Source organism: Buceros rhinoceros, unplaced genomic scaffold, assembly GCF_000710305.1.
Source record: "Buceros rhinoceros silvestris isolate BGI_N320 unplaced genomic scaffold, ASM71030v1 scaffold43519, whole genome shotgun sequence".
Lineage (NCBI taxonomy): Eukaryota > Metazoa > Chordata > Aves > Bucerotiformes > Bucerotidae > Buceros > Buceros rhinoceros.
In genome coordinates this window covers 36,085-60,953 of record NW_010434037.1, presented here as the reverse complement: position 1 = coordinate 60,953, position 24,869 = coordinate 36,085, and the positions used below count along the sequence as shown (strand labels likewise).

At 42.7% G+C, this 24,869-nt stretch overlaps 2 protein-coding genes across 2 annotated transcripts in view; one reads left to right on the top strand and one right to left on the bottom strand.

Annotated features, from left to right (window-relative positions):
• Positions 1–225: 225 nt before the first annotated feature.
• Positions 226–21,304, top strand: FANCL (Fanconi anemia, complementation group L; the record flags this gene model as incomplete). The annotated part of the gene is made up of 11 exons (XM_010144310.1): positions 226–282; positions 1,143–1,240; positions 6,324–6,420; positions 9,988–10,056; positions 16,920–17,070; positions 18,653–18,736; positions 19,333–19,378; positions 19,472–19,553; positions 20,355–20,471; positions 20,739–20,810; positions 21,269–21,304. Coding segments are annotated over 11 exons (909 nt in total), but the record flags the coding sequence as incomplete, so codon positions are not given.
• Positions 21,305–21,353: 49 nt separating this feature from the next.
• The window catches only part of VRK2 (vaccinia related kinase 2), a 39,452-nt gene continuing 35,936 nt past the window's right edge, over positions 21,354–24,869 (bottom strand). The window contains exons 11-13 of the mRNA XM_010144309.1: positions 24,305–24,478; positions 23,907–24,074; positions 21,354–21,593 (exon numbers count right to left, since the gene is read on the bottom strand). Coding sequence (XP_010142611.1) covers positions 21,354–21,593; positions 23,907–24,074; positions 24,305–24,478 — 582 coding nt within the window. The remainder of the gene's footprint in view (positions 21,594–23,906; positions 24,075–24,304; positions 24,479–24,869) is intronic.

Genomic DNA, 24,869 nt, shown 5'->3' with positions numbered 1-24,869 from the left:
TGTCTAATGTGACACGGTGTGACGAAGGGGATAGCCCGTTTTCAGTACAGTTTCCTGTACTCTGGGAGATGAGGTCTGTAATTGAAATATTTAAACGTGGTGTATGGTTGGGGTTTTTATGTTAGTGGGTTTGTCAATACTAGAAAAATAGATAGTTAGACTGAAATTGTTTACCACTTAAAGTTGTGAGCTAAAGGAAACGAACTGATGCTGTGTTCCCTCCAGAGGTTGCACAGCTGTCCAGACCTTGTCAGTTTTATGATGGAGCTGAAAACTGTTTTGGTAAGTGACAGAATATGGATGTGGGAGGTGGGATGTTCTTACAGCTTGGGCTTTCAGTTTTGTTACAGTCTACTGTTCGATAGGTGGATTTGTGATTTTGTTAAGAAGACATAATTTTGTATGGATGCTGCTCGTGTAATATTTGTATAAATATCCTTTAGAACTTGAAGTGGCTGTACTCTGGAAATCAGAGTGTTACCAAAAACCTGACATCCCAGGAAGGGCTCTTAGTATTGAGCCAGCCCTGGCTTTCTTGGAATTCCTGGTTTCTCTCTGTAACGTGGCATTTCGTTATTGATAAGAAGTTCTTTCTGAGGCATTGCTATACACTTGATAAGTGTCTGCACCGACACTTACTCTCTCATATGAGCCTATGATGTTAAAACAGAGGAACTGATTTTTTGTTTGTTTTTGATTGCTGTGTAAGGTTGTATATATCTACTTAAAAATAATGTGGGGATTTCATATACGTGTTGTCTTTTGTGGCTGTGGAGCCCAGGAGACAGACAGCTGTGGGCTTAATAGAACCTTCTTTTGAAATGTTCTTTCAGTCAAGATGCTTGACTTCAAATTTATTAGCTGAAAAAGAGGCACATTAGATATTTGCATCTGAAGACTATCTTGTCAACATCTGTGGGGTTTTTTTAAATTGCAGATGTTTTCATTACCAGTATCTGAAGTAATTTACCAAACAGCTTTTTTGTCTGCTTTAGCTGGAGGCTATAACAAAACAAATGCAGTGTACACTTAATTTTACATAAGCTTAATATTTTTGAATGAATTGCAAAAATCACATGACTAAATAGATGCAAAAATATTGAAATCTCTCTTAATGATGTTTTTAACGTTCTTTGAAACAGGAAATTGCTTTAAAGAATACACCAGACCTGCATATACCACGGCCGCCGGAATACTACTCCTGTCTTGTCAGAGATCTAGAAATATTGGGTTGGAATAAGTATGTTGATTTTATTTATTTGCAGATGTTTTCTTTGCAATATCTGTTCTTCTGTGTTTGTGAGTTGAACGTATCAAATGTACTTGTTCTGTTATTTTATCCTGTTCACGAACTGGTTATGCTTTAAAAACTCTGCTGCTTTGGTTTTTAATCTTTAAAAATGATTATTTTAATCTTTAAAAAAAAGAAAGAAAACAACAAACTGTATCAACTGAAGGTGTATTTTCAGACTCAAATAACTGAGCTGAAAGGTGAGGTGCTACTACTGTGAAAGAAATACTTCGACCTAAAAACTGTAAAACTGTAAAAACTGGTAAACATATTTCATACAACTTTCATAGTTCTCCTTTTTCTTCCTTCTTTTCCCTACTTTGTACAGCTTTTTTGGCTGTTCTCATATGCTGTCCTTGATCATGGTGTACTTTTATGCTTTCGTAAAAACAGTTCATACATTTTTTTAGAACAGGCATAATTATTTTTAAAGAATGGTTCTCTCTTACGGTTCATAACACAAGGATCTTCGTAGACAAAGGAATAACACACTTAATCCACCAAAAAGCAAATCTACAAAAAGACACATGAATGGAGGGGAGAATTTGTGAAGCTGTAAATCCAGAACTTCAAAACACTCTGCTGTTTGTGACACCCACAGAGAGAAACTAGAGATACTGTTTTGCTACCCAGGTGGGTTCAAATAGAGATGAAGACTACTGAAAAGCATTCTTTAGTCTTCAAAATATGTGCAGGCGGACCACGTTTGGAGGGAGCAGGGGTGTCTTTCCAGGTGCGAAAAATGTTGGTAACTGCAGGAGTAGAGTATAAACTGTGTCACCTGAGAGTGGAGGCTCTAAAAATGGATCTTTTCACCCCAGCTGAAATGGTTGGTTTAATACCATGGGAAAGAATGTCCCATGAGGAAAGGATATTTGACTTTGAGGAGGAGCGAAATGTGTGCATAGCTGCCTCTGGGTGCCTTCTCGTTAGGGTCTTGAATGAGTTTTAAAAGGTGACATTATTCATAGTCATATACTAAGAGTATTCATATACTCTTAGATAAGCTCATAAAACAAATTTATTTCATCCTCCTACAGAGGAAAACAAGGTTGTTCTCCTCATACCTCCTGTAGAAACCTGGAAGAACACACAGTTGTGAGCAAGTACTCAAAGTCCGTGTGGAAAATTTTCAGAAATCTGCAAAGCTGCTGCTTTTGCAGACTCTTACTTGAAATGCTTTAACTGCCATCACACATGCCACCGCTGGCAAGTCCTCTGAAACTGAGTCTCTACTGCTCCAGCAGAGGGCCTGGAGTGGCCTGAGTTCTGTCTTTTGCCCTAGAGGCTCCAGGAGGCCTCTGAGCGGTGGAAGAAGGTAGTTGTTTCTGTGTAGGGAGGCATTAAGGAAATACATTTGAAGGCTGTCTATAACTAACAACATGCAATTAATCTCACAGGGCCATTTTTCAAGGGTTTAAGGTGAAAGATCGTGTAGGATGTTGAAGAGTTTTGAATTAGAAGGTACTTTTTAGTTTCAGTAAATTGAAAGATAAAACTAAGTCTACACATGCAGTTTTCAACAAGACCAATCTACTTTTACTTTAGTCTTGGATGGTAAGTTAACTTCAACAAGTGAAGTCAATCATGAGTCAAAGGGCTTGGCTGTACATAGAGGCTCAGATCTGGTCTACTATGAGTTGGAAGGAGAATAACCTGGAGAGACGATTTGAAGTACATTGGTAAGTTACACCTCTGATTTTAGACTGTTTTTAGCAGTCTGATGAACTACTGAGACGGCCTGTTAACCTAGACTGATTTTGAGTTGCAGGTGATGTGTATTTGGATGTTAGTTAAAAACATCCTGGCATGGTCTTCAGCACAAAACTAAGCCTGTGTTTAGTGCTGGCAGTAAGGATCACTCGCTGTTCACACCTTCAGAAGCCTCCAGCTTTATTTGTCAGGACTTGTCTTAGAAAAGAACTGGCTTGTTGTGGACCCTAGGTGTAGATTCCATAGTGAGTTTTGGGTCATGCTGGAAGCTGTCTGCATCCAAATCCAGCTGAGAAACAGAAGGATGTTTTGTTTGAAAGAGAATCAAAGCAATAAGCTATGGTTCCTTTACCTCTGAAGTGAGTTAACAAGCTCTCAGGTGTGGCATTGGTTTAGTTTGGCTTTCATCTAAGGAATACCTGAAGTTTCTCAGAAAGAAAATGAAGGTATTATCTGCAATGATCTTACAGCTCTTTCCTCCTAAACCTCTCAAAGTGCAAACAGTGGTGAAGATTTGAAATGGGCAGGCTGCTGTGATTATGTGTAATCACTTCCTCTGAGATACAGAAAACTTGAGTCTTTGACCTAATTCAGGTTTAGGGGAGGGCGAATATGGTTTCATATTCAAATACTTGAACTCCAAAGTCGTAGTTCAATAGTTAGTAAAGTTGTACCAAATTTCTAACGCTGTCCTAACAGCTGAGGAGTTCAGAGGATACTTCCTTCATTTTGGGAACATGGGAAAATGCCAGCACAAACCTCATCAGCCTATGGAGGAGGAAGGGTCTATATAACTGAAATATCACCTAGGTAAACAATTCCTCGTTTGATTTTACAATCATATGAAAAAGTTCATATGACTTTTACAGTGTTGTCCAACTTTATCTGGTTCTACAGAACTGACCTTTTCATCTTTTCTTACCCAGAGAACGGTAGAGTGAGGTTACAGAACAGGGAGCTGCAGAGCCACCGAGTTCCTTTTTCCTATCATATGTGGGAAGATGTTGAAGTCAAAATTCAATAGAAACTGTAAGAATTTTGAGTTTGGTCTGGACTGTAGTGGTGCTTCATAGCAGTGATGATTCCCTTTACAATTTTTTTTTCTGTTATCTCCAAGTTCAGTGAAAACCACATTTTAAACTGGTTTGAAAAGAATGGATTAAAAATTGGTTAAAATGGGTTAAAAATTGAATGACGGACATCACTTGAAAATTGTGTTGTGATGTATCCCTCAGTACATAATTAAGCAGGTGGCCATACTGGTGCTCTTAGTGCCTTACCCAAAGGTGCTTTTTTCTTAAAGTTTGTCTAATTTACACTGTCAGTAAAACTGAATGCGAAGTTTCTTTACAAAGACAATTGAACCTAATGATATTGTCACTATTTTTAATGTAATGGTGTGCCTCTATTTATATTTTAAACATATAAATGTATATATGTTTATTTTAGACAGGTTATTAAACTGATTGTAAAAGTACTGAACCCTGAAGGATTTCAGAAATAAATGTTAAGATATGTCCATTGCTGTCTAAGAAGTAAAAATAATGTTTTAATCTTGTTCCCTCTCACCCAATATAGATTAAGGAACTGCAAAAAATGATTGATTTTAAACTAAAATAATCCATACCTTTCTGGCACCTCAAGAGTGAGGTGGTCCAAACAAGATGACTGTCAGAGCAAAGAATTTTAAATCGTAAACACCCTGACAGCAACCCATTAAGTTTTCTGTTCTCTTTTGCCGTCTCCCCTCACTGTGCACCGAGGCAGGCACCAGCTGTGCTTTGTTTGGATGCTGTTATGTGTTTTATTGCAGTCACCATTCTGCGTCTTAGCTGCTGGTTCGGGATTTCCCCGCTCCAGGCAACAGTAGATGGAGCGGTGGGATATGGGTAGTTTCTTACCTTTCTAAAACTTTGTGATATAATTTTGAGGTAAAGTTGGACCAAAGCAGGAGTAATGATTTTTTTCCAATTAGAGTAAGAATGCTCCAGTTCTTTCTAAATAAATTGTGTTTATTTGACTACAGTTGAATTACACTTTTGTCAAGACTTGTATTTCTTTCAGCTTGTGGAGAAAAGGAGTGTCGAAATACTCCTGGGATTCTGTAGGGCTATTTAACATTGCAGTAATCAGCAGTACACAGGAAATAATGTCTCTCTCTCCCTACTTACTACCTACTGCCTTTTCCATCTCTGTTTCTCAGTTGCCTCCTACTGAGGTTATGTCATTTATGGAAATAATCGTCTTGTCTCCTTTTCACTCCTTCATAGGAACGTGCACACGCTTTGGTGCGTGTCTGGGTTTTTTTGTACAGGCATCTACAACGCGGTTGCCAGTTTCACTTCAGAGAACCATTTTTCCCAGCTCGAGTGACTTGGCTAGTATGTAAAGGTTTGGAAAAAAAAAAAGTTACTTAGGCCAGCAGGCAGCTTTCTTTAACCTCTGGTAGGCCTTTCTAGCTGCTAAGTTCTACAACAATCTTGGACTGCTTTTTATCTTTACATAGAAGTGACCTAGTAAAACTGCTAAAATCTCCATGTGCCCCATTCACTGGTAAATAAACAGAGAAGCTGGAACCCTTCTGGCAGTTGTTGAAGCCACTCAGCAGAATGTATTTCTAGAGAACAATGTGTTTTACAGTTGTGTCCATCTTCATTGTTGTGGGAAGCACAAATCAGTGACATCTTAAGCGAAGAGTCAGTGATTGTGTCAGAAGTTTTAAAACTTATTTACATTTAATATGTACTTGCTACCTGGTTGGGTGCATGTACACTGTGTAAAACTGTCATGAAACGAAGGCAAATCATCATAAATAACTCATTTGGTACCTGTTTGGGTCCTATTTCCTGCAGAAAATCCATTTCAGAATATGAGCCAATATCCACTGAATTTTCCGCAATAATAGTATTGATAATAAAAGAGAACTTCATTGAAGAGAAAAGCAAATGAAGAGCATAAAAGTCTCATACAGTAAGAAACTGCAGAAATGGATCAAAGATTTGACAGGAAGTTTAATGTGTACATAAGTAGAGGCTGACAGGAACATGCTGTGTGTGTCAAAGGTTCCAGTGATGGAAAACTGAAACACAGCGCTCACTGACCACAGCGTGAGCCTTGACACGCGGTGTAAATAACCCCGAGATATATGAGTGCATTAAGCAGTGGCCTGGAGTATTAGCAGCAGTAAATCCAGAATAGCAGAAGTGGTTGGCGGACCAGAGTTCCTCTGATTAATCTTCGTAACAGGCTAATCAGAGCCTCGCAGACGGTTCAAACCGTCCTTCTGACAGTGCTGTCAGGGCTTGCTTTTCTCTTTCAGAGTCGCGTATGTGGATACTGGTCTCACCACAGTCAAGCTAAAAGCTGAGGACTCTTGCGGTCGGCAGCATCTCATCACTCTGAAGTTAAATGCAAAGGTGAATTTATGTGGGGGAAAATATTTTAAGGCTTCCTTGAAATACATGGATTTTTCTTAATTCGTTTGATTTTAGAAAGTTGATTGGTTTGTTGTGTCTGTTCTGCAAGGTTGAGAATTGTCTAGAGAGTTTTCAGCTTTAACTATATTTAAACTAATAGTGCATTAAGGTTATGTGCAAGAACCTTTTCATATGAAACTGTGCATCGCATGAAAAACACTTGTAAATTATTGCAGTTATTTTACTGGATTACAGACAGACATCTGGGAGACCTTCATTCTCATTCCATCCAGAGGCCATGTGTGAACAAGAACTAGAGGATGTCAGGTTCCTTCTTTAGCAGGTCTTACTGTTACAGCTAGAGATATTCAGATTTTTGAAAAATATAAAGATTTATGAAAAACCAACTATGGAAGGGAGTTCCTTATGTTAAAAAATCTCTTTTTAGACTAAATAATTAGCTGATCTTGACAGTGCTTGCAAAGCAGATCCATGGCACGTGCAAAAAAAATTTCTTCCTGGTACTTAGAACTGAACTCCAATTGCAATGTTTCGCCATAGAATTTTTCATTTCACAGCATAGATCTTTTATCAGAAACGATGAAGATCCAGGCTGTACAGTGACAGTCTGTGGAAATAGCTGTTGTCTTCGCAGAATTGAGAATTGAGGTTGCTAAAGTGGATTCTGAAAAAGGAGTAAAACCATCCTACGTGAACAGAGTAATTAATGCATAGTTAATTTGCTAGTCTGTCCCTTATTAAATACGCTGATGAGAAAAGTACATCGGGAAGTACAGTCGTGGTCTGTTTAATGTGCAGGGAGAGAACCCAGACAGCATTGTGCTGGTTCAAAAGGGAGCTGCTATTCCATACTAAGTATGTACGTGTCTCATACATTGGAAGAGACTTTGCCAAAGTATTTCTTTGAAGGGATTTCTTTTGATCACCTGCTTTCATAAAACTATGCTTATTTTTGTTGCGCTGTTTCTTTGATTAAGGTTAGTTTGTGAGGAAGCCCCCTTCTCCCGAGCATGTGTTGCTGGCTCCGGTCTGTATCCTGGCAGGCGGGTTTGTTCAGCCTTGTCCCCATGGATGCCCCGCCCTGAGAGGAGTTTATGAGCCTAGGGACGATATTTGCAGGAAGAAACTCTTTGATAAGTGATTTAGGAATTTCTTTTTTCTTCAAGTTATGATGTATATTCAGGTAATCCCCTAAATATTCCTTTGCTGTCATTCTTAATGGTTCAGATGGGTTTTGAGGACTTTCCCTTAAAGCATTGTGACACAAGTCCACCTGTTACCCTTGTCTTGACAAGCTTTGTGTTAGGAACTGACCTTTCCCAACACTTGCGCTCTGTGAACTCCATTTGTCAAGTGTCTGGGAAACACGGGGCGATCAGTTTAAACCCGAGAAGCGTCCTACCACAGCTAGGTGCGTTAGTCAAATCATGTCCTGCACAATTTGCACTGTTGTGAATGATGAGGCTTAATCCTCCTAAGAGGATATATTGATAGTGCTCAGATTACAGCTTGTGAAATAGTTTTCCGATTTATTTGTTTGAAAATGCCTGGTGTAGAAATCTTTATCCATTCACAACTTAAATAAACTACTAGAGCAGCTTTCTGAAAACAAAGGATGCGTCTTTGCAAGTATAAACCCGAACGCCCTGGGTTTTGATTAGCAGCTTTCACTCTGTTGCCTGAGAAGTGGGTTGGGTGGTTGCCATTTCAGATCCCAAGAATTCCAGTAGGCCGCTGCAAAAATGTGCAAGCCATGAAGTAATCAAGATGCTTTGGTAATTCCCTAAATGATTTGGCAACGGTTACAAAAAGACTTTTTCTAGAGAAAGCGAGCTGCATGCTCCAAAACACAGTATAAATGTTTTGTTTAATAATTGCTTAAATTGTCCTAAAGAATAATAGGATGAATTCTGACATACGCATTTGAATGTAACACATGATGTCATGATACACTCTGGTATAGTATTTTAAAATATTATCTCTGGGGAATCACCTTATTTTATACAGGATTTCACTCTGCAAGGTCAAAAAACGTTGTGTGCGTATGTACAGAATCGTCGTTGCATCGTTCTTGGCCATTATCTGATGCCCAGTGCAATATTATGCTCTTAAAGAAAACTTGACTGAAAATGCAGGGGGAAAAGTGCTGTAGGGTTTTGGTTTGGTTTTTGTTTTGTTTTGTTTTTTTTTAAGCAACGCAAGCAGTTGTTGGAAGGCTCCCTACAAAAGACTGCAGAAAGTGAATTTATCTACAAGAAAGCATGCACAAGAGGTAGGCAGTCCTAAAGCCAGCCGCACCAAGAATTGTTCCGCCTTGGCTTGTTCCAGGCATACTTCTGTACATTGAAAAGAAGTTTCTCTCTGTGCAGGCATTGAAGTATTTAATGAAAAATAATACCTACAGTACCAAACCACTGGCACTATGAGAACTACAGTAAAAGAAACAGTGACAGCTTTTGTGGCGGACGTTTCAAAGCTGTTACCGCCTCCTGTCCCCGTTGGTTGTTTTGCTTCTCTTGCTCTGTCTCTGTTATTTAACCTGTCTGACGCCACTTTGGTAGGATGGTACAGCACGAGGGTTGTTTCCAGAACGTGGAGACCTAACAGAAACCACAGATGAAGGCAAATAAAACAAATTTCTGTGAAAGCCACAAATCCATTACTGAAATCCAAGCAATGAAGAACGGATACTCTAGGGAGCCCATGTCTCTGTTTTGCTCTTTGCCACAGAGAACAATTTGAAACTAATTATTGTAGAATTACACTTTACACAAATGGACACATTGAAAAAATTCTGATAAACTGATTGCCAGATGTCTGCAAATACGGACAGTGTCTCTATGCAGTGATTTACTCTGGGTGGAGGACGCAGAGCTAAACTGCACCTCTTTGTCTTAACTCCCTCTCATTCTGTGAGGAAGAATTAGATGTTTCTTTCCTTTGCCACTTCTTTTTCAGAGTTATGAAACCTTCTATAGCTTCAGTTTGCTTAATACAGCTATTTTTTTCTCTTTCTCATTGATATATAATTTGGAGGGGGACAGGGAGTTGTTTTGATTCAGGGTGTACATTCATTCACCTCTTTGTAACTACTTGTGTCCTTCCTCTTCAGTTTTGAAACAAATATTGCCAATCAGAGCAAATATTCTAGTTTAAACAAAAATCAGTGCCTGACTGGTAAAAGAGTTGTTTCGTTCTTTGTAAACTTTCCTGTCATTGCAGGTGACTGATGTGACTTTAAAAATATTTGATGGGTTTTGTCTTCTTTTTCAATGTATCTTTGTGAACACTGAACAGAGAAAACCGTGATCCTCCTGACTGACGTATGAAAACTGTGTACGTGTAGATTTCTTTAATTGGTAATTAATAGTCATGACTATTTCTGACAATGCTTTACATGCTGTGTCTTCCACGAACCACTTTCTCACGATGCTTGAAGTGCCCATATTTTGTTACCGACTTTGGCAGCCGAGTATCAGTCTGACTTTAAATCACTTTTAAAAAAGAAAAAAAAATAAAACCTGCATTTCCTTTCTCTCCTTCAAGTATCCAACAGAACCACCCGACTGCCTCGTGGATTTTCCTGTGCAGTTTGCCGTGTCGTGGATGCCGCAGGTAAACTGTAGATTCTGATTTCTTGGTTTAACTGATAGTGTTAATAGAAAGAACCAAGAGCCATGGTCTGGTTTAGTCTCTCTTGCATTATTTCATGCATCTTTTTCCTTAATAGAGCGTGTGTACTTGATTAAATGGATTTAAATGTGACCACTTACATCTAAGTTAATTCGAATTACCTCCAGAAAATAGTTGATGTTTAATTTCATTTAGTTCAGGAAAATAGATTTTCCACAAACGATTGCAGTTCATAATTCTAGCTCTCGCAAGGGTTTCAGCCCATCAATAACGCCTGTCTTACGGTACCACATTTCCACGGGGAACGTGGCTGACAGGCTGCGTCAGAATGATTTTAGGATGGGGAGATAATTGTGACTGCAAAGCTCAAGGTGCTGTGTGTCCCCTCAGATCCTCCAGTATGAGAGCTTGAGGAAATAGCTTCAGGAATGGACAAAAAAGAAAAAATACGTTTAGTTTCACATGTAAATGTAGGTTTTGATTCTCTCGTGTGGTTTGGAACAATTTAAACAGTTGCTCGTTTTCCATTAAATTATACCAGATTCCATATACTATAGGCAGGATTCAAAGTACTGTTTCTAACCTGAAACTGTATATATACTTTCAATAGTATTTTATTAATTTTACAGCCTTGCGATTTATGTTGCCTCCGATTAACAACCTTTCAAATACCCCTGACAACTGTTGCATCTCTGTGCTTACTGTTAGTGATTCCCAAGCCGTGAGCTGGACTTCAGTTTTAATAAAAAACATGATACGAAGCAGCTTTCCCTGATAAGTGAAGGAGGGGAGCAAATAGATTGACACTACAAGTAAAAATCCCATGTTAAAAATACAGTATTCTAATGCTTCAGATCATAAGATCTTTTCACAGTTCGAATGACCCGTGGACTGTTTGGAAACAGGAACATCAGATGTTTGTATGTAACTGCAGACCCTGTTTGGAACTCGTGAGATCCTAATTCTAGCTGCAGGTACCTGCTGTAACACAGACCCAAATGCTCGGCCTGTGCACTGTGCTGATGGAAACGCTGTAGGTGGACAGTCCGTTAGAACATGGATGTTATCCGTGGGGATGAGGTGAACCTAGCACTGCTGGGAGAAAATGCATGTCCTAATTGTGTGGTTATTGGTTATTGTAGTTATTGGCAAAATGCCTGGAAATCATTGGAGTCTGCTGTGGTAAAAGAAGGGTTAATCTGAGATGATGCTGAACCACCACTGGTAGCAGAATTCAGCAGGTCCTCCAGAGGCTGAAAATTTTGGTTCCTAAAAGGGAAGAACAACATGCTGTACCTATTTCCTAGAAAAATGTCGTGAAGTTTTGGTACTGCTCTAGGTCATAAATGTTAATATTCACTGGTCGTCTTTCATGTAAAAACTGACAGGGCTTGACTAAAATTACACAATTGCACTCATAAACTCAGATGAAAGAAAATATAAATAGGTTTCAGGTGTTTGATTATTTTTTTCCACCCCCTGCAAGTGCTGTTGCCTATTTCAGGTTCTTTTCAGTGCTCATGGACTTTAAACTAGAGGGGTTGTTGGGCGGTTGGGTTTTTTCCTTTTTTTTTCTTTTTTTTTTTCCTCTCCGTATAATAATAGACATGGCTTTATGGCATCCATATTAAAAATGGGTAATTTTCCTTATGGTCCCTGTCTTCCTGCTGGGTTGATAATGTTTTGATGTATTTTTCTTTTGCTCTGATGAGAGGTCTGCTGCTGCTGCTCTGACATATTCATTTGGATGAATAATTATAACTTGCACAATGTCAAGCTGAAGATGGTAGGGTTTTGTGCGTCATGACAAGCCTAGTAGCCAGTGCAGGTGTCTCACAGCATGAGCAGCAACAGCCAGTGTATTCTGGCTCCGAGGAGACATTTTAGAGTAGTAAGAAATCAGCACCAAGGGCAATGCTGCTGCTGCTGCTGTTCTGAGTGCCAAATAAATGCAGAGTGCTTCTCAATGACAAGTGCAAGAACATCTCCTTATTTCAGTTATATTCTTTTTCGAAATAACCAGCTAAATGTGCTGTCTCCACGGTTTAGCATACACTGTAAGCGTGGTTCTGCAGTTTCGGCGCCTCCTTCCCTGCTGCCCTCGCCTCAGGGTGCTGTTTCTATACTGCCCACTGCCCACCTGGTTGGCTACATGAAGGTCAGGAGAGTGGAAAGTAATGACTAATGAGGTCATGCAGCCAGCACTGACACAGTATCCAGGATTCAGGAGGTATAGTGGTGTGAGTCAGATTATTCTTCATTTATTTTGATGAAAACACAGTAAAATGCCTCATAATTGTGTTTTTTCTCAGAAAAGTTGCTTCTCAGACAGCAGCTTTATATGCCTCTATAAATGCAAAAAATAGAGATGCCTGACAAGATGCTTTGTAAAGATTTCAGAGTGTTGTGTCTTAGTTTGATTTGTGCTAAAGGAGGGAGAAAGTCATTATATTACTGTTGATGAGAAATAAAGAGTTTCCAAACAATTCTAAAGAATCATAAATAATTAAGATGATACAGGTGATCCCTTTTCCAGCCAACAACTGTTCACTTGATTAAACTGTATTTTATCTATGAATTCATGAAGGGTGAGAGGTAACAGCACCTGCAGGCTACTTCACCTTTTCCTTTCGGAGGCTCTGCAGTTGTTTTAATTTTGGAGAAACAAATTCAGTGTTAGGAAGAATTTTAGCAAAAAAATCTCAGCATAAAAATTTACTTTTTAATCTTTTTTTAAAAATAAATTTTAATAAATTGTGCTTTATTTACCTTGATTAGCACATCCTTAGTATGATCCATTACTGGGGAGTTCACCTGGGATTTGGAGGAGGCAGAAGAGCCGTACAGCCATATAGCTCTTCTTTAGGGTTCCCCCGTGGATGTTAGGGCAGGCGCAGACTCCAGATTTCTTGTTATGCTTTCTAACCACTGTGGCTCGAGAAATAAGAACCGAGAGTAGAGTGGGTTTGTTTTCTTTTTCCTTACTCCTGTAATGGAAGGGAACAGTGTATGGACAATAGGGGTGAACTTGGGAAGGTGAATGGGGAATCAAGTGAAAAAAGAAGGAAAGAATTGGCATGAGGAGCTACCAGCGATGAGCTGGAGATGAGAGTTCAGAGGGTAGAAATGGAAACAAAAATATTGCAAAACGACAGGAGACTCTTTCCTGGCAGAGGAGAAGGCATATTCCCCGCAGAACCAGGTGGGTCCAGAACATCCGATTCTCACTGACCCAGGTGCTTCGTCTCCTCCAGCTGTTGAACTGAATGGAGAACACAGGTAGTCCAGTAGCACAACAGTAACAGGTGGGTCAAAGTTTTCTAACACCGCTGGGGACTCATCCAAGTTGGGATGTTTACGTGTCTGTTTTCCTGTCAAATAACCAGTTTAACCCAGTCTCCCAGCAGCTGTTTTCAGAAGTTAAGATGGCAGGTCACAGCCCTCTAAATTAACAGTAAATTGCCGTGCAGCCCAGAGGACTGTGCTGGTTTAGCTCCTATCAGTAGGTGTCAGGTGTTTGCCTCAGAGCCTTCAATAACCAGGACTTTGAGGCTGAATATGTGCTTTGTTGAGAGAGAAAAGTGTCTGTGCCGAGAGTCACTTAGGGTGCTTTTCCACAAGTCATCGGTAACTGTATTCCTTGTTTTCTATGCTCGTAACTTGGTATTTGAAAAACCTGGAGAAGAGTTGATTGTTTAAAGCTGTGACTATGGGCTCTGGAGGTGATGCTGTGATACAAACACTCCTCGTAAAGGCAGGCAGAGGGATCTCAAGCCGAGCATTCCAAACTAACATTTTCTCAGTCTCTTACTTTTCCCTATGAAAACTCGCTGAAGCCACCTAATCCGAAAATGTGTAATGTTTGGGGGCTGTTCTGTTGCTGGGGTGGCCATTAGAAGGGAACGGGATCTGTAACTCATGCAGCATATCACTGTTGAAGACTTACCGAGCTCCCACTGGAAAGCAGTGAGGTGTCCTGGGGCTGTAAGGCTTTCTCAGGGCCTCTCAGCTGGCTCCAGCTGCTGATTTTGTCTGAATTCACGTTCGATGGGTCCTTCAGCCAGCCCTTGCCCTAGGTGTCTTGTACAGCTGTTGTAGGGTAGATCATAGAATCACAGAATGCTTTGGGTTGAAGGGACCTTTAAAAGTCATCCAGTGCAAGCCCCTGCAGGGAGCAGGGACATCTGCACCCAGAGCAGGGGGCTCAGAGCCCCAGGGGCCAACCTGACCTGGGATGTTTCCAGGAACGGGGCTTCTACACCTCTGGGCAACCTGGGCCAGGGTCTCATCACCCTCAGTGTAAAAAATTTCTTCCTTCCCTGTAGTCTAAGTCTCTCTCTTCTAATTTAAACCCATCACCCCATGTCCTGCCAACGATGGTCGTTAATAATCACATCTCTTACACTGTTGGCTAGTCTAAAGGAGTAGAGAAACAGTAGCTGGTGGTCATGTTAGAGAAGCCTGTGATAGCCACTTGCGCAAACAGCTGCATCGGGGTTCTGTGACTCCTCCAGCTCTGCTAGCCAGGCACCACCACTTGATGGGCAGCTGCGGTCCGTGTCCTCAGGAGCTGGAAGCCACGACGAGCAGGGAAACTGCTGCAGGGGATGGACAAACCAGTCTGGTATTGCCGGTGCTGTTCAGAACCGGGGCAGCCAGTGGTGACATCCTGAACTATGACTGTCGAGGAATATCTGACACATTTCACACAGGTTGTAACGCATTTGTACAAAGGTGATCAAGAAACAAAGAGCTGTTGCTGTATGACATCATTAATGACTGGTGCAGCGGACAAAAACCCAAAGTGTCGTAGCAGTCCTGTCAAAAAGGGATGGGCAACAGCCAAAAATTTGTTGGTTAATCAAACGAAAAAGAACGTTCCGGTGTTCCTGGTCTGCATGACAAGCGTGTGATGTCCTTAAATAGCTGTAGATGTGCTTCTGTCCGTAGCAGAAGGCAGCTGGCAGCATCAATGAAGCATGCAAACAAGATCAAGTGAGCAGTGCGCTAAAAAAAAAGATTTAACTACCTTTTTAAGGAACATCATTGAAAAATTACAATTAGTATTAAAATTAATTGGATTTTAAAACTTATCTGTGGGTTATAATCCCTTGATGTTTCTTTTTTTCTGGTGAAACCCTTTGAATTCCCAGAAGATAAAGATAAAAATGATTATTAGAGGATTTATCTGTATGTGATACAGCAAAATGTAAAAAATCAAAATGGAAAGCAACTGTTGCAAGTACCAGAAAATTATGCTATTAATTTAAGTGTCATCAGAGCACAAAAGATCACATTGCAGGACGGTGTGGAAATTATTAAAATACTGGAAATAATAGTACTTAAGATGAAGATATTATACTCTAAGATGTGGTTAAGTGACTGACACTATTATATCACTTCAGGTATTACAAAAGTAACAAAGCGCTTTTAAAGATAATCAGCGTTACATTTGGAGATCGGCAGTGCTCACACTTTGCTGCTTAAGTGCTTTCCTACTTTAATATAATTTAATAACAGCGGGGAAAATGTAGCATTTTATTTCTCAGCTACCCCAGTTCTTTCTAAAATATGTGTGCATAAAAATGGAGAAACTTATTACATATAAAAATGGTATTTCTTCACCTGAGAGCGTTGGTATCATTTGCTGCTTGTTGTCCAGGTGAGACGGGTAGAAGGGAATCACTGAAGATTCCAGGAAGTCGTTCTGTCTGTATTTGTGTTATTTATTTTTCAAGAACTGAATGTTTAATTTGCTTTTTCTTTTTGACCCCAAGAATCTGTTCTCAGACCTAAAATCTGGCCCTTGTTACATCATTTTCACTTTTCAAAAGCACTTTGTCCGAACTGCAGCAGCCTTGCCAGTTCTCGCCCATCCTTCTTGCTTTTTACTCGGGCATTTAATTGTTCTGTTCCCTGTAAACTATTTCAAAACGCCCTTCGGTGCTCCCAAATGATTTTTCCTTCTCTCCTCTCGAGTTTCCCACTACCAAATAATTTGGGAAAACAAATTATCTGGGAAGAGTTTGTCTCCAGACGCTTTCCCCACCCTTGATCTCCCTCACTGCCGCTGGTGTCTGGTTTCTAGACACCTTCACCTCTCCCTGTGGAGAAGCCCGTGACAGCTCCTGCCTTGTCATAGACACTTCCCAGTTCCTCCAGTGGCTCCAAACCCGTACGGGCATTACTCCAAAGCGAGCTCACCCCTGCACGCCCCACCTCCTCTCGGTTCCCTCCACTCATGGCTTGTACCTGAAGTCTTGCCCTGCAGAAACAGTGACTTTGTGCTCAGCGGTGGTTTTGAGAAGCCGCCTCTTGCCATTCTCTGCATCGTCCGGTATAATGAAAGATTTTCCTGATTCCATCTAATCCACTCTCAAATACCGAAATCCCGTGAGTGTAATCCTCTGATTATTAGGTGGTTTCTCCTTCTCTTACCATATTTACATGGCTTGAAGTCTAATGTTAAGTCCCTGCATTTATACTGCTTAATTTTGAGACCTAATTATGACATCGATAGGTTATATTTCTTTGTCTTTAAAAACAAATAAGCTACTTCAGTTGTGTGGGTATTTCTGTGGATTTAGAGCTGGTACCAGTGCTGCGTTGCTCAGCCGAAGCAGAGACAAAACAGACAGGATTAGGGAATTTACTTGTACTCAGGGTACAGGTAGTTTTTACTCATGTTGTTTCAGTTGAAAAAACAGGTTCAGCGTTTGGTGCTGCTGTGATACAGCTGGATCTGTACTGGAGTTTACCACCTCCAGGTTCCCTGCAGTAGGATTTTAAATGTTCCATATAGCTGGAAACTATATGACATTTGTTTAAATTTCTTCTTTTCCTAGAACTCCTTAATAGACATTTACAATCAGTTCCTGGCGGCCTTAGAATCACTGAAAGAATTCTGGGATGCCATGGATGAGATAGATGGGAAGACGTGGGTGCTCGAGCCCGAAAATCCCAGGCGGAGCGCGACCACAAGGCGAATTGCAATAGGTACGGGAAGACTGGCAGGGGTCAGAGGATCCGGGAAGTAGAACTCGGGGTGCTGCTTTGCTCTGCTTTGCTTATCTCATCAGATGGTGCTTGTTGGAGTTAGGAAAAGTAAAGGGAGCGCTTAAAACCGGCAAGACGCATCTCTCCTATTTTGTGTGTTAAACAAAATAACCTTCCCCAGGATGCCCACCCTGGCTCAGAAATTAATTACAACGGTGTGGTGTTCCATAAACCGAAACTAGTGTGTGTTTGTAAGTTATGAACATGTAACTGTCAAAACCAGAGGATTTGCTTGATCGCTCTAGAAAAATCAGTTTGTGAAAAATCAGCTTCAACAAAACCCCTATTCACAGATTCCAGATTTTTTCAGCAGACTATTTAGATTGATCCTGTCTGAAGGAGTGAAGGGAATATTAGACTGCAGTCAGAAGGGGGTGAGAAGAGGCAGGTGGAAAGGACAAAGAAATAAGAGAAGAGAGGAAATTGGAGGCTTTGTGTTAACCATCTGAAAAAGGACCTTAATTCATATGCTGATGTCTGGCATTTTAAGGTCGTAAGATATATATAGGATGAGGAGTCTTGTAATTGCAAAGGAGAAACTCACCACTGTCAGAGGTTAGAAATTCGGGGGGAAATGTTATCTTTGAGAGAAGAGTTCTGATTTTTAGCTTAAATCCAAAATATCAATAGGCCATTGTAGAAATCTGAGAACACACAATGGACCAAAGTCATTTCGCTTGTCCCCGAAGCCTGTGGCAAGTCTGACGGCCTGTGGAGTGAAGAAGGAAAGGAGCTGGTGGGGAGCTGAGGCTGCTCCTGCTTTGGGGGTGGAGGGAGGGACAGGAAAAGTTCCGCCACTGGCTGAAATGACATGGGTCGGACAACACTTGTGTGTGGTGCGTGTGTGTGCAGTCAGGGTGGCTTTATCTCGGTTCCGCTGTACTTTGACACTCACCAATGAAAAGGAAAGAAAAGCCTCAAAAGCGCCTCGCGCTGGATCAGCAGAGGGCAGGACGGGGCTTTGAGCCCTTTGTTGTTGGACACAGACAATCGGCAGTTACAGCTGAACTTTGATTTCATTCATTCCAATTCCTTCAAGGCGAGCGAGCCTAATGTGCCTCTTCATTACGAAAACCGCTGGGTCTCGCCTGGTTTTGTTTAGGAGAGAATGTGCTCTGAGGTTTTTAACCTGGCTGCAGAGCATGTCTGAGCCGCTCACCCCTGGCGAACAGCAGCCCACGCGAGGACGGCGGCTCTCCTGTAAGGAAAGCTAGTTGCTGTGTCAAACCCACGCTGTTGTTCGCTCCTTCCAGGGATGCTCTGCCTTCTGCTGCTTCAGGGTGTCTTTATGCTGTTCTTTTTGACTGTAAAAGATAATGAGGAATTAATAACAATTACATCTCTCCTGCCTTTAAAATTTCACTATGAATGATTTCAAATGGGTTATACCACTGGCTTGAGGTTGATTGTTCAGAAATAACCAGTTTAAAACTGCTTTGATGAAAAGGTTAATGTTTCCACATTCAACTATGTGACTGCAAAGAAAACCTTCCCCTCTGAGTGACTTGCATTCTCCTCGTAGGGAACAACGTCTCGGTGAATGTAGAGGTGGATCCTCGGCATCCGAACATGCTCCCCGAGTGTTACTTCCTTGGAGCAGATCACGGTAAGGCAGCAGCGGACACCACTCGTTTCTCTCCTGGACCTCATCTCTGGTGAGCAGCTGCTGCTGTGAGCTGTGTCAGGCTCCTGGGAAGACGTGCCTTGTGCTGAGCCAGGGATTGGGCTGAGTGCGTGTAGGAGAGCTTTACCCAGAGCATGCTGGTTTGTTCTGGGAGTGACACTTCTGCCGGTGCTGTCCCAGCACGGCTTAGAGGGAACCCTCTGTTCTGGATGTGACTACCCAGTCCTCTTTGCCTTTTAATACCATTTTTAAACAACAAAAAAAGCATTACCATAAATGTTCCAGTAGTGTTTGGAACGATTCAAGTCTTTTACTCCACGTCCACAGCTTTTTACCAACTTTTTAAGTTAACTGTGGTCATATCTTCAACTGTACGATACCTTAAATATTAGTGTAATGCATTCCCAAAACTAAAACTAAGAGCAGCCACTGGCTTGGGTGCCTTAATGAACGAATAGAACCACCCAACCCCTGCCTTCCCCTTCAGTGCTGAAGTGGGAGAGGCTCCGTCAGGGGGCTGGGGGAGCCAAGGGGATCCTGAAGGTGCTATAATCACTTACTGCAAACTTTATTTGCAGTCGTGAACCCTTTGAGAATGAAGCTGAACAACAACATGCACTTATGGTGAGTGTCTGTAACAGTAAATACCTGCTTGCACTGGAAACGGTATCTGCCATTCTTGGGGCTGACCTCGTGCTCCCTCTCTCCCCCCTGCAGGGATCCAGACATCAGTTTGTTACAAAACTTGAAAGACCTCTTGGACATTGATTTTCCATCACGTGCAGTGTTAGAGAAAAGTGTAAGTAAGTTGCTTTTTTTGTTAATTGTCAGTCGTTATTTCTGAGTAAGTAAAATTTAAATGGTCACTTTATAACTGCCAGCAAAAATAAGAGACCTAGAAGATAAGTAATTGGATTAATATATTGTCATAAGGACTTCTGAACTTCAAGCAACAGTTGTCAGCGCTTGTTAACCTTTGATGAGAGGTGTGCTCTTTCCTGTGGCCTTCACGGCAGTGAGGTGATTAATAACAGCCTTCGCTCTCCAGCGGGAAAGAGGAAGTTCCAGAGTAGCTAATGAGATGTGGAAAACCCAAACATTCTGTTACGGATGTTGATGGCTTCAGTTCTAATTAGGGAGAGCTGCCAAGGGGGGACAGGAGGCCGCCCAAATTCTGGGGCATTTCAAACAAACGCAGAATTAATTTTTGACCACGCTGTAAGACAGATTCATAGTTTCGCTTTCACTTGTGAAATGTTCACATTAATTCTGGCTGAGGGCTTGTGTCCAATGGCCAAGTGTAACAAGAAATCATCGTTCAATAAAAAAAGAGAAACAGCGTGGCCCAAGAGTATGAAAGTGCTTCTCAAACGAGGCATAATTCGGTGAGAGGATAAAATAGGACCTAGTGAAGTCTTGCACATCTGGCAACTAAAGCTGCTCTTTGTGCTATAATGGTGTAAACATGTATATTGAAGGCAAAAATATCGAATAATATTGAATTAACAAAAAAAGGCAGCCCCAAAGACAGATGACCGTCTCCCATGTGTTACCAGCAACCTTCAGTTGCACTGTAAGCTAAACCACGTTGTGTTTGAAGGATTTCGCCAAGGACTGTGGAATCTGCTACGCCTACCGGCTGGACGGCACAGCTCCAGACCAAGTGTGCGATGACCCCCGCTGCGGACAGCCTTTTCATCAGGCTTGCCTATATGAGGTACAGCAACTAACGGGACACACGTTGCTCATCAACTCGCCCATTCTAGAAAAATAAGCATTGCCCACTGAACCTTCAGATGAAGCAAAGTCCTTTAAGGACAGCTGCAACAGTCACTGTGCTTGTGCTTGTCTTCTAAGCTCCATGAGCACCCTGTGGAGAGGAACCTGCCTCACTTGGTGGTGTTTGGAAAACCCCTGGTCACAGAGTGTTCTTCAGTTTGGCACGGAACAGCTGTGAACTGAAATGCTCTTGCTTGTGTTGCAGTGGCTGCAGGCTCTTCCCTCCAGCAGACAGAGTTTTAACGTCATCTTCGGCGAGTGTCCGTACTGTAACAAGGTAAGAAATGCCACGACAAGGAGCAACTGAACTAAACCGCGTGTGGGAGCTTAGGTAAAGGCAAAAACTGTAACAACATCAGCTGGAAAATAGAGCGTGTGGCTCCTATCTTCCCTTTGCACAGTGGAATGAGGAGGAAAACTGTAAATTCTCCGGTGTTTCATGCACCAGTGTGGAACTAACGCTTCTCTGAGACAGTATAAAGACCTGTCAATTATCAACATCCCATGTCAGAGCAATTAAATATCACACCCCAGGGTATTTCACAATACTTTTTTAATGGTTGCTGTAACAAAGGACCAGTTTAAAAAAAACCCAAACAAAACAGCCAAAAAATCCCAGCATTAGTAACACAAAACAGCCTGGTAGGAGACGTAACTATGGGTGGAGGTTTGGGAAGTTTAAGAGAACTGTCCTGTAAAATATGTATTAACTTGTATTTAAAACACCTTTTTTAGCCGCTGGCACTGAAATCTTCAGCGAAGAAACTCTGAGGCAAAACTGTGTGATGGGAACATGACTGCACCTCCACGGAAGACACGGTCAAAGAAAACACAGGGACAGGGTTATCAGTAGCAGCAGCACCGCTATAGCTGTACTGTAGAGGTAGGTTTCCTTGGCAAACGCAAGCTGAAATATAACGGCTATAGAGGGAGCAGGGACGTCAGAGCCAGGTCCTTGCAGGGGTTCTGGATGAGATGCAGGAAAGAGTCCCGTGTGTTGCCTTTTGTTTTCGGAGAGTAGTGCTAGGGAGTCAGAGGGGGGTAATCCTCTTGCAGTGTCCTGCAGGAAAAAGCCATAAAAATATAATAATACACTTAATATTGAATAGGTGAGCGTGAATCGGAAAAAACAAAGATGCCAAAGATGCCGTTTGGGTATTTAGGATACCGAGAGAAAGCAATCCAGTTGTTACAAAGCCTGAGCACTGGCACGGGCAGCTGTCAGGATATTTTAAGTAAGTGTGTAACATTAGGTGATTCCACACCTTCTCAAGGGACCTACTCTGTATTTAGTACCAAAGTCAACTGCTGACATTCTTCTCTAGCTTCATGTTGTCTCCAAACCTGTGAATACAGTAAGTCTTTACGGTGTTCCTGCTAATAAAGTTTTGGCCTGGAAACAAACCCTTGACGTTACTCAGGGGTTTGATTTGCTGCTTTGGTTGGTGCAAGTTTTTGTGTTTCCTGGTGAAGCTGAAGTTCTCCCGAATTGTCACAGGCAGCACAACTGCTCTGGCAGTGGGGGCTTTGCTCTCACTGGACAGGGAGGGGGGGATGGTTTTAGGTGGCCAGCAGCGAGGTCAGCCTCGCTTTACCATTGATCGCTGTCTCTGACAGGAATCCCCAAACACTACGATTCTGGTTCACACATCTCCAAGATGATATTTGTCGCTGTTCCCTACAAAAACTTCCACCTCTGGTTTCCTTTCCATGATCCATTCACAACATGATTTATTAGCCACACATCCCACTTAATTCCAGCCCTGGCAAGTAGTTTGTCTTGCTGAAAATCAGCTGCTTCATGCAGCACGTCATGCCGCAGACCCACTCAGTGGTTTATTGTCCCAGCTCAGGATGTTTTTCTGAAGCTAAGCAAGAGCACAAAGAACTTTCCCTCCAACTCCAGTATTCAGACTGTTAACAGCACCACTGTTAATGGCCACAGGCTGCGGCTGCCCAGCCCAGCTCCGAGCCCATGCTGGAGCGCGGTGCCTGCAGGTACCCACTCCAGGCAGCTGCCCGACCGCAGTGTTTGGAACTGCACGTCAGCCTCTGCCCGCTCCAGTTCCTGCATGGACCACCTTCCCTTTTCCCCCTTTGCCCCTGACGAATCCTCTGACCTTTCCTGAGCCTGGTACTGTACGGCTTCCTCTATGACTCTCCTTTACCGATCTCCTAAATGATTGAGAGGAACTGAGAGGGAGTCTGCAGAATGGAACTAACACAATCCTGCCTCTTTACTTCTCCAGGTGCTCATTCGAGTATCCACCACCCATGTTAACTCTCCCTTGTCACACGCAGTAGTCAGTGAGTACCACAGCTCTGGTCCACAGAGCCGCAGCACGAGGCGTATTGGGAGAGCAGCTTTGCCTTTGGAAAGGCTAAATCAAAACACAAGCTAAATACTAGACCAGCCATTGGCCCCTTTTCTGTCAAAATGGACTTTTCCTTCCTCCCGCAAAAGGAGGGACTCGCTCATCCCCAGGTTACTCCGGACATACCCTCCATGCAATGTACTTGCTGTGCCAGGAGACGGGAAGGTACATCAGCTGGAAACCTAACCAGTAACCTGCTATCTTTTACATTTTACTTTTGAGGACCAGGAGGTAGCACAGCAGTATCTTTGTATAACAAAGCTGTGTGTGTTCTGTCGTGTCGGAGCTCCGGGGCCTCTTGGGGATCTGTCTACCTTGCAATCAGCCAAACCGTCTCCACCACTCGTTCTGCTCACCGCTGTCCTGCCGGGTGTGCTCAGGTACAGCTGGCCTTTCTCTGCTTCCCCCTCCTAGCTTGTACCGGAGCCTCCGGGCAGGGACCAGCAGGCTGCTCGAAGCAAAGAATTTTGGGTTAATAATAAAGCTATCTTCAAAGTTGCATTTTTTTGCAGCTATTAGAAATCGCCCTCGTTTAACAAGGGATTTTTCTGTAGGAAAGCAAACCCGGGTACAATCGCTTTGTTAAAATATACTGAAACCCCACGGAAAGGAGCACACCGCGAGTGCTATGATGTACTTTATTCTGCATTATTTTTACTACAACCTTGATTATTTTTTTCCACGTAGAGTACGACTGAATACAGCCATCCAACCTTTTATGCAGTAAATGGCCAGTAATGTTTGGGGTGAGGTAGTGGACTGCTAATGTCCTCGGATTAGAAAGTCAGAACTGAAGAACTCAATTAGAGTGCTACAATGTTTTCCACTGTGGAGAAAAGGAAACTACTGAGGCATGTTTATACACCAGGAAACAGGAGGGTCCACACAGGGGTCCCGTCATTTCCCAACACGTTTATCTGTGCCCCAGTGCTGTACCTGGTGCACCACTTTACTACCAAACCGCTGTGACTGTGCTGAGGCAACAGCCAGAGCCTCACCTGCTGTGGGCGCGGGGGCTCCTGCTTTGCAGGGTGAAACTGGAGCGGCTGCTCTTCAGCCTGGAATTGCCGGCGAGTGACCCGAGCACGGGGCCTGCTTAGGCAGTTCGGTTCCTCCTCCCTCACCTGCTCTTGCTCCTGATGCGCTGGTTTCGGTGAGTGAACCCGCTGATGTACAGACCCCAGTTCTGTGGCCTGAAAAGAATCCAGTGACCAAAGAATCAAAGTTACTGCAGCTACCACGGCACAAGCCGGTAGGCTGTGCCAGCTGCTGGAGCCTGTGACACAGCTCCTGGCTTTTTCCAAGCGCGTTTCTTCCTTGTCCACCCCACGAGGTGGACACTGAGCTGACAGCTCCCAGGAGAGGCCACATGTTATGGTGCCATCCACCTCCTCACCTGCTGAGGCTCCGCTCGGTGAAGCATCCTGGTTAGTTTACTCGGCCCTTCTTCATCTTGGAGTTGTTTGCCTGTGGCCCCCCTACAGGCTTTGTTTTGACAGATGTACTTGTCACCTTCCGCCTTTTTCTGCTTCTGCTGCACTGGTTTTGGCACCAGCTTCGGTAAGCGAACCTGTGGGTGTACAAGTGAACAATTCTGTCTAGTGAAAAAACTCCTCTATCACGTGAAGGGGAACCCATGGTGAAGGGCTGCATGAGTTAATGCAAGTAGTTCCCTGCGCTGCTCTAAGCGTGACGTATCGCTGAGGTCTGCTTTTGGCTTTTGCCACTCGGAAGGCAAACGTGGCCAAAAGACAGGCTGTAAGCCACACGCCTTCGGTGTCGCTGGCACGCTGATACCGCTGCAACGGCAACGTCTGCACATGGGCCGCCGTGCAGCAGCTGTACCTGAACTCAGCAGCTACAACACAACTAACCCGCTGCTTTTCGCACCGCAAATGAGCTGCGTACAGGAGCCGGAGACTGCCCAGCCCCCGGGGAAGTGCCGGTAGGCACCTCCGGTA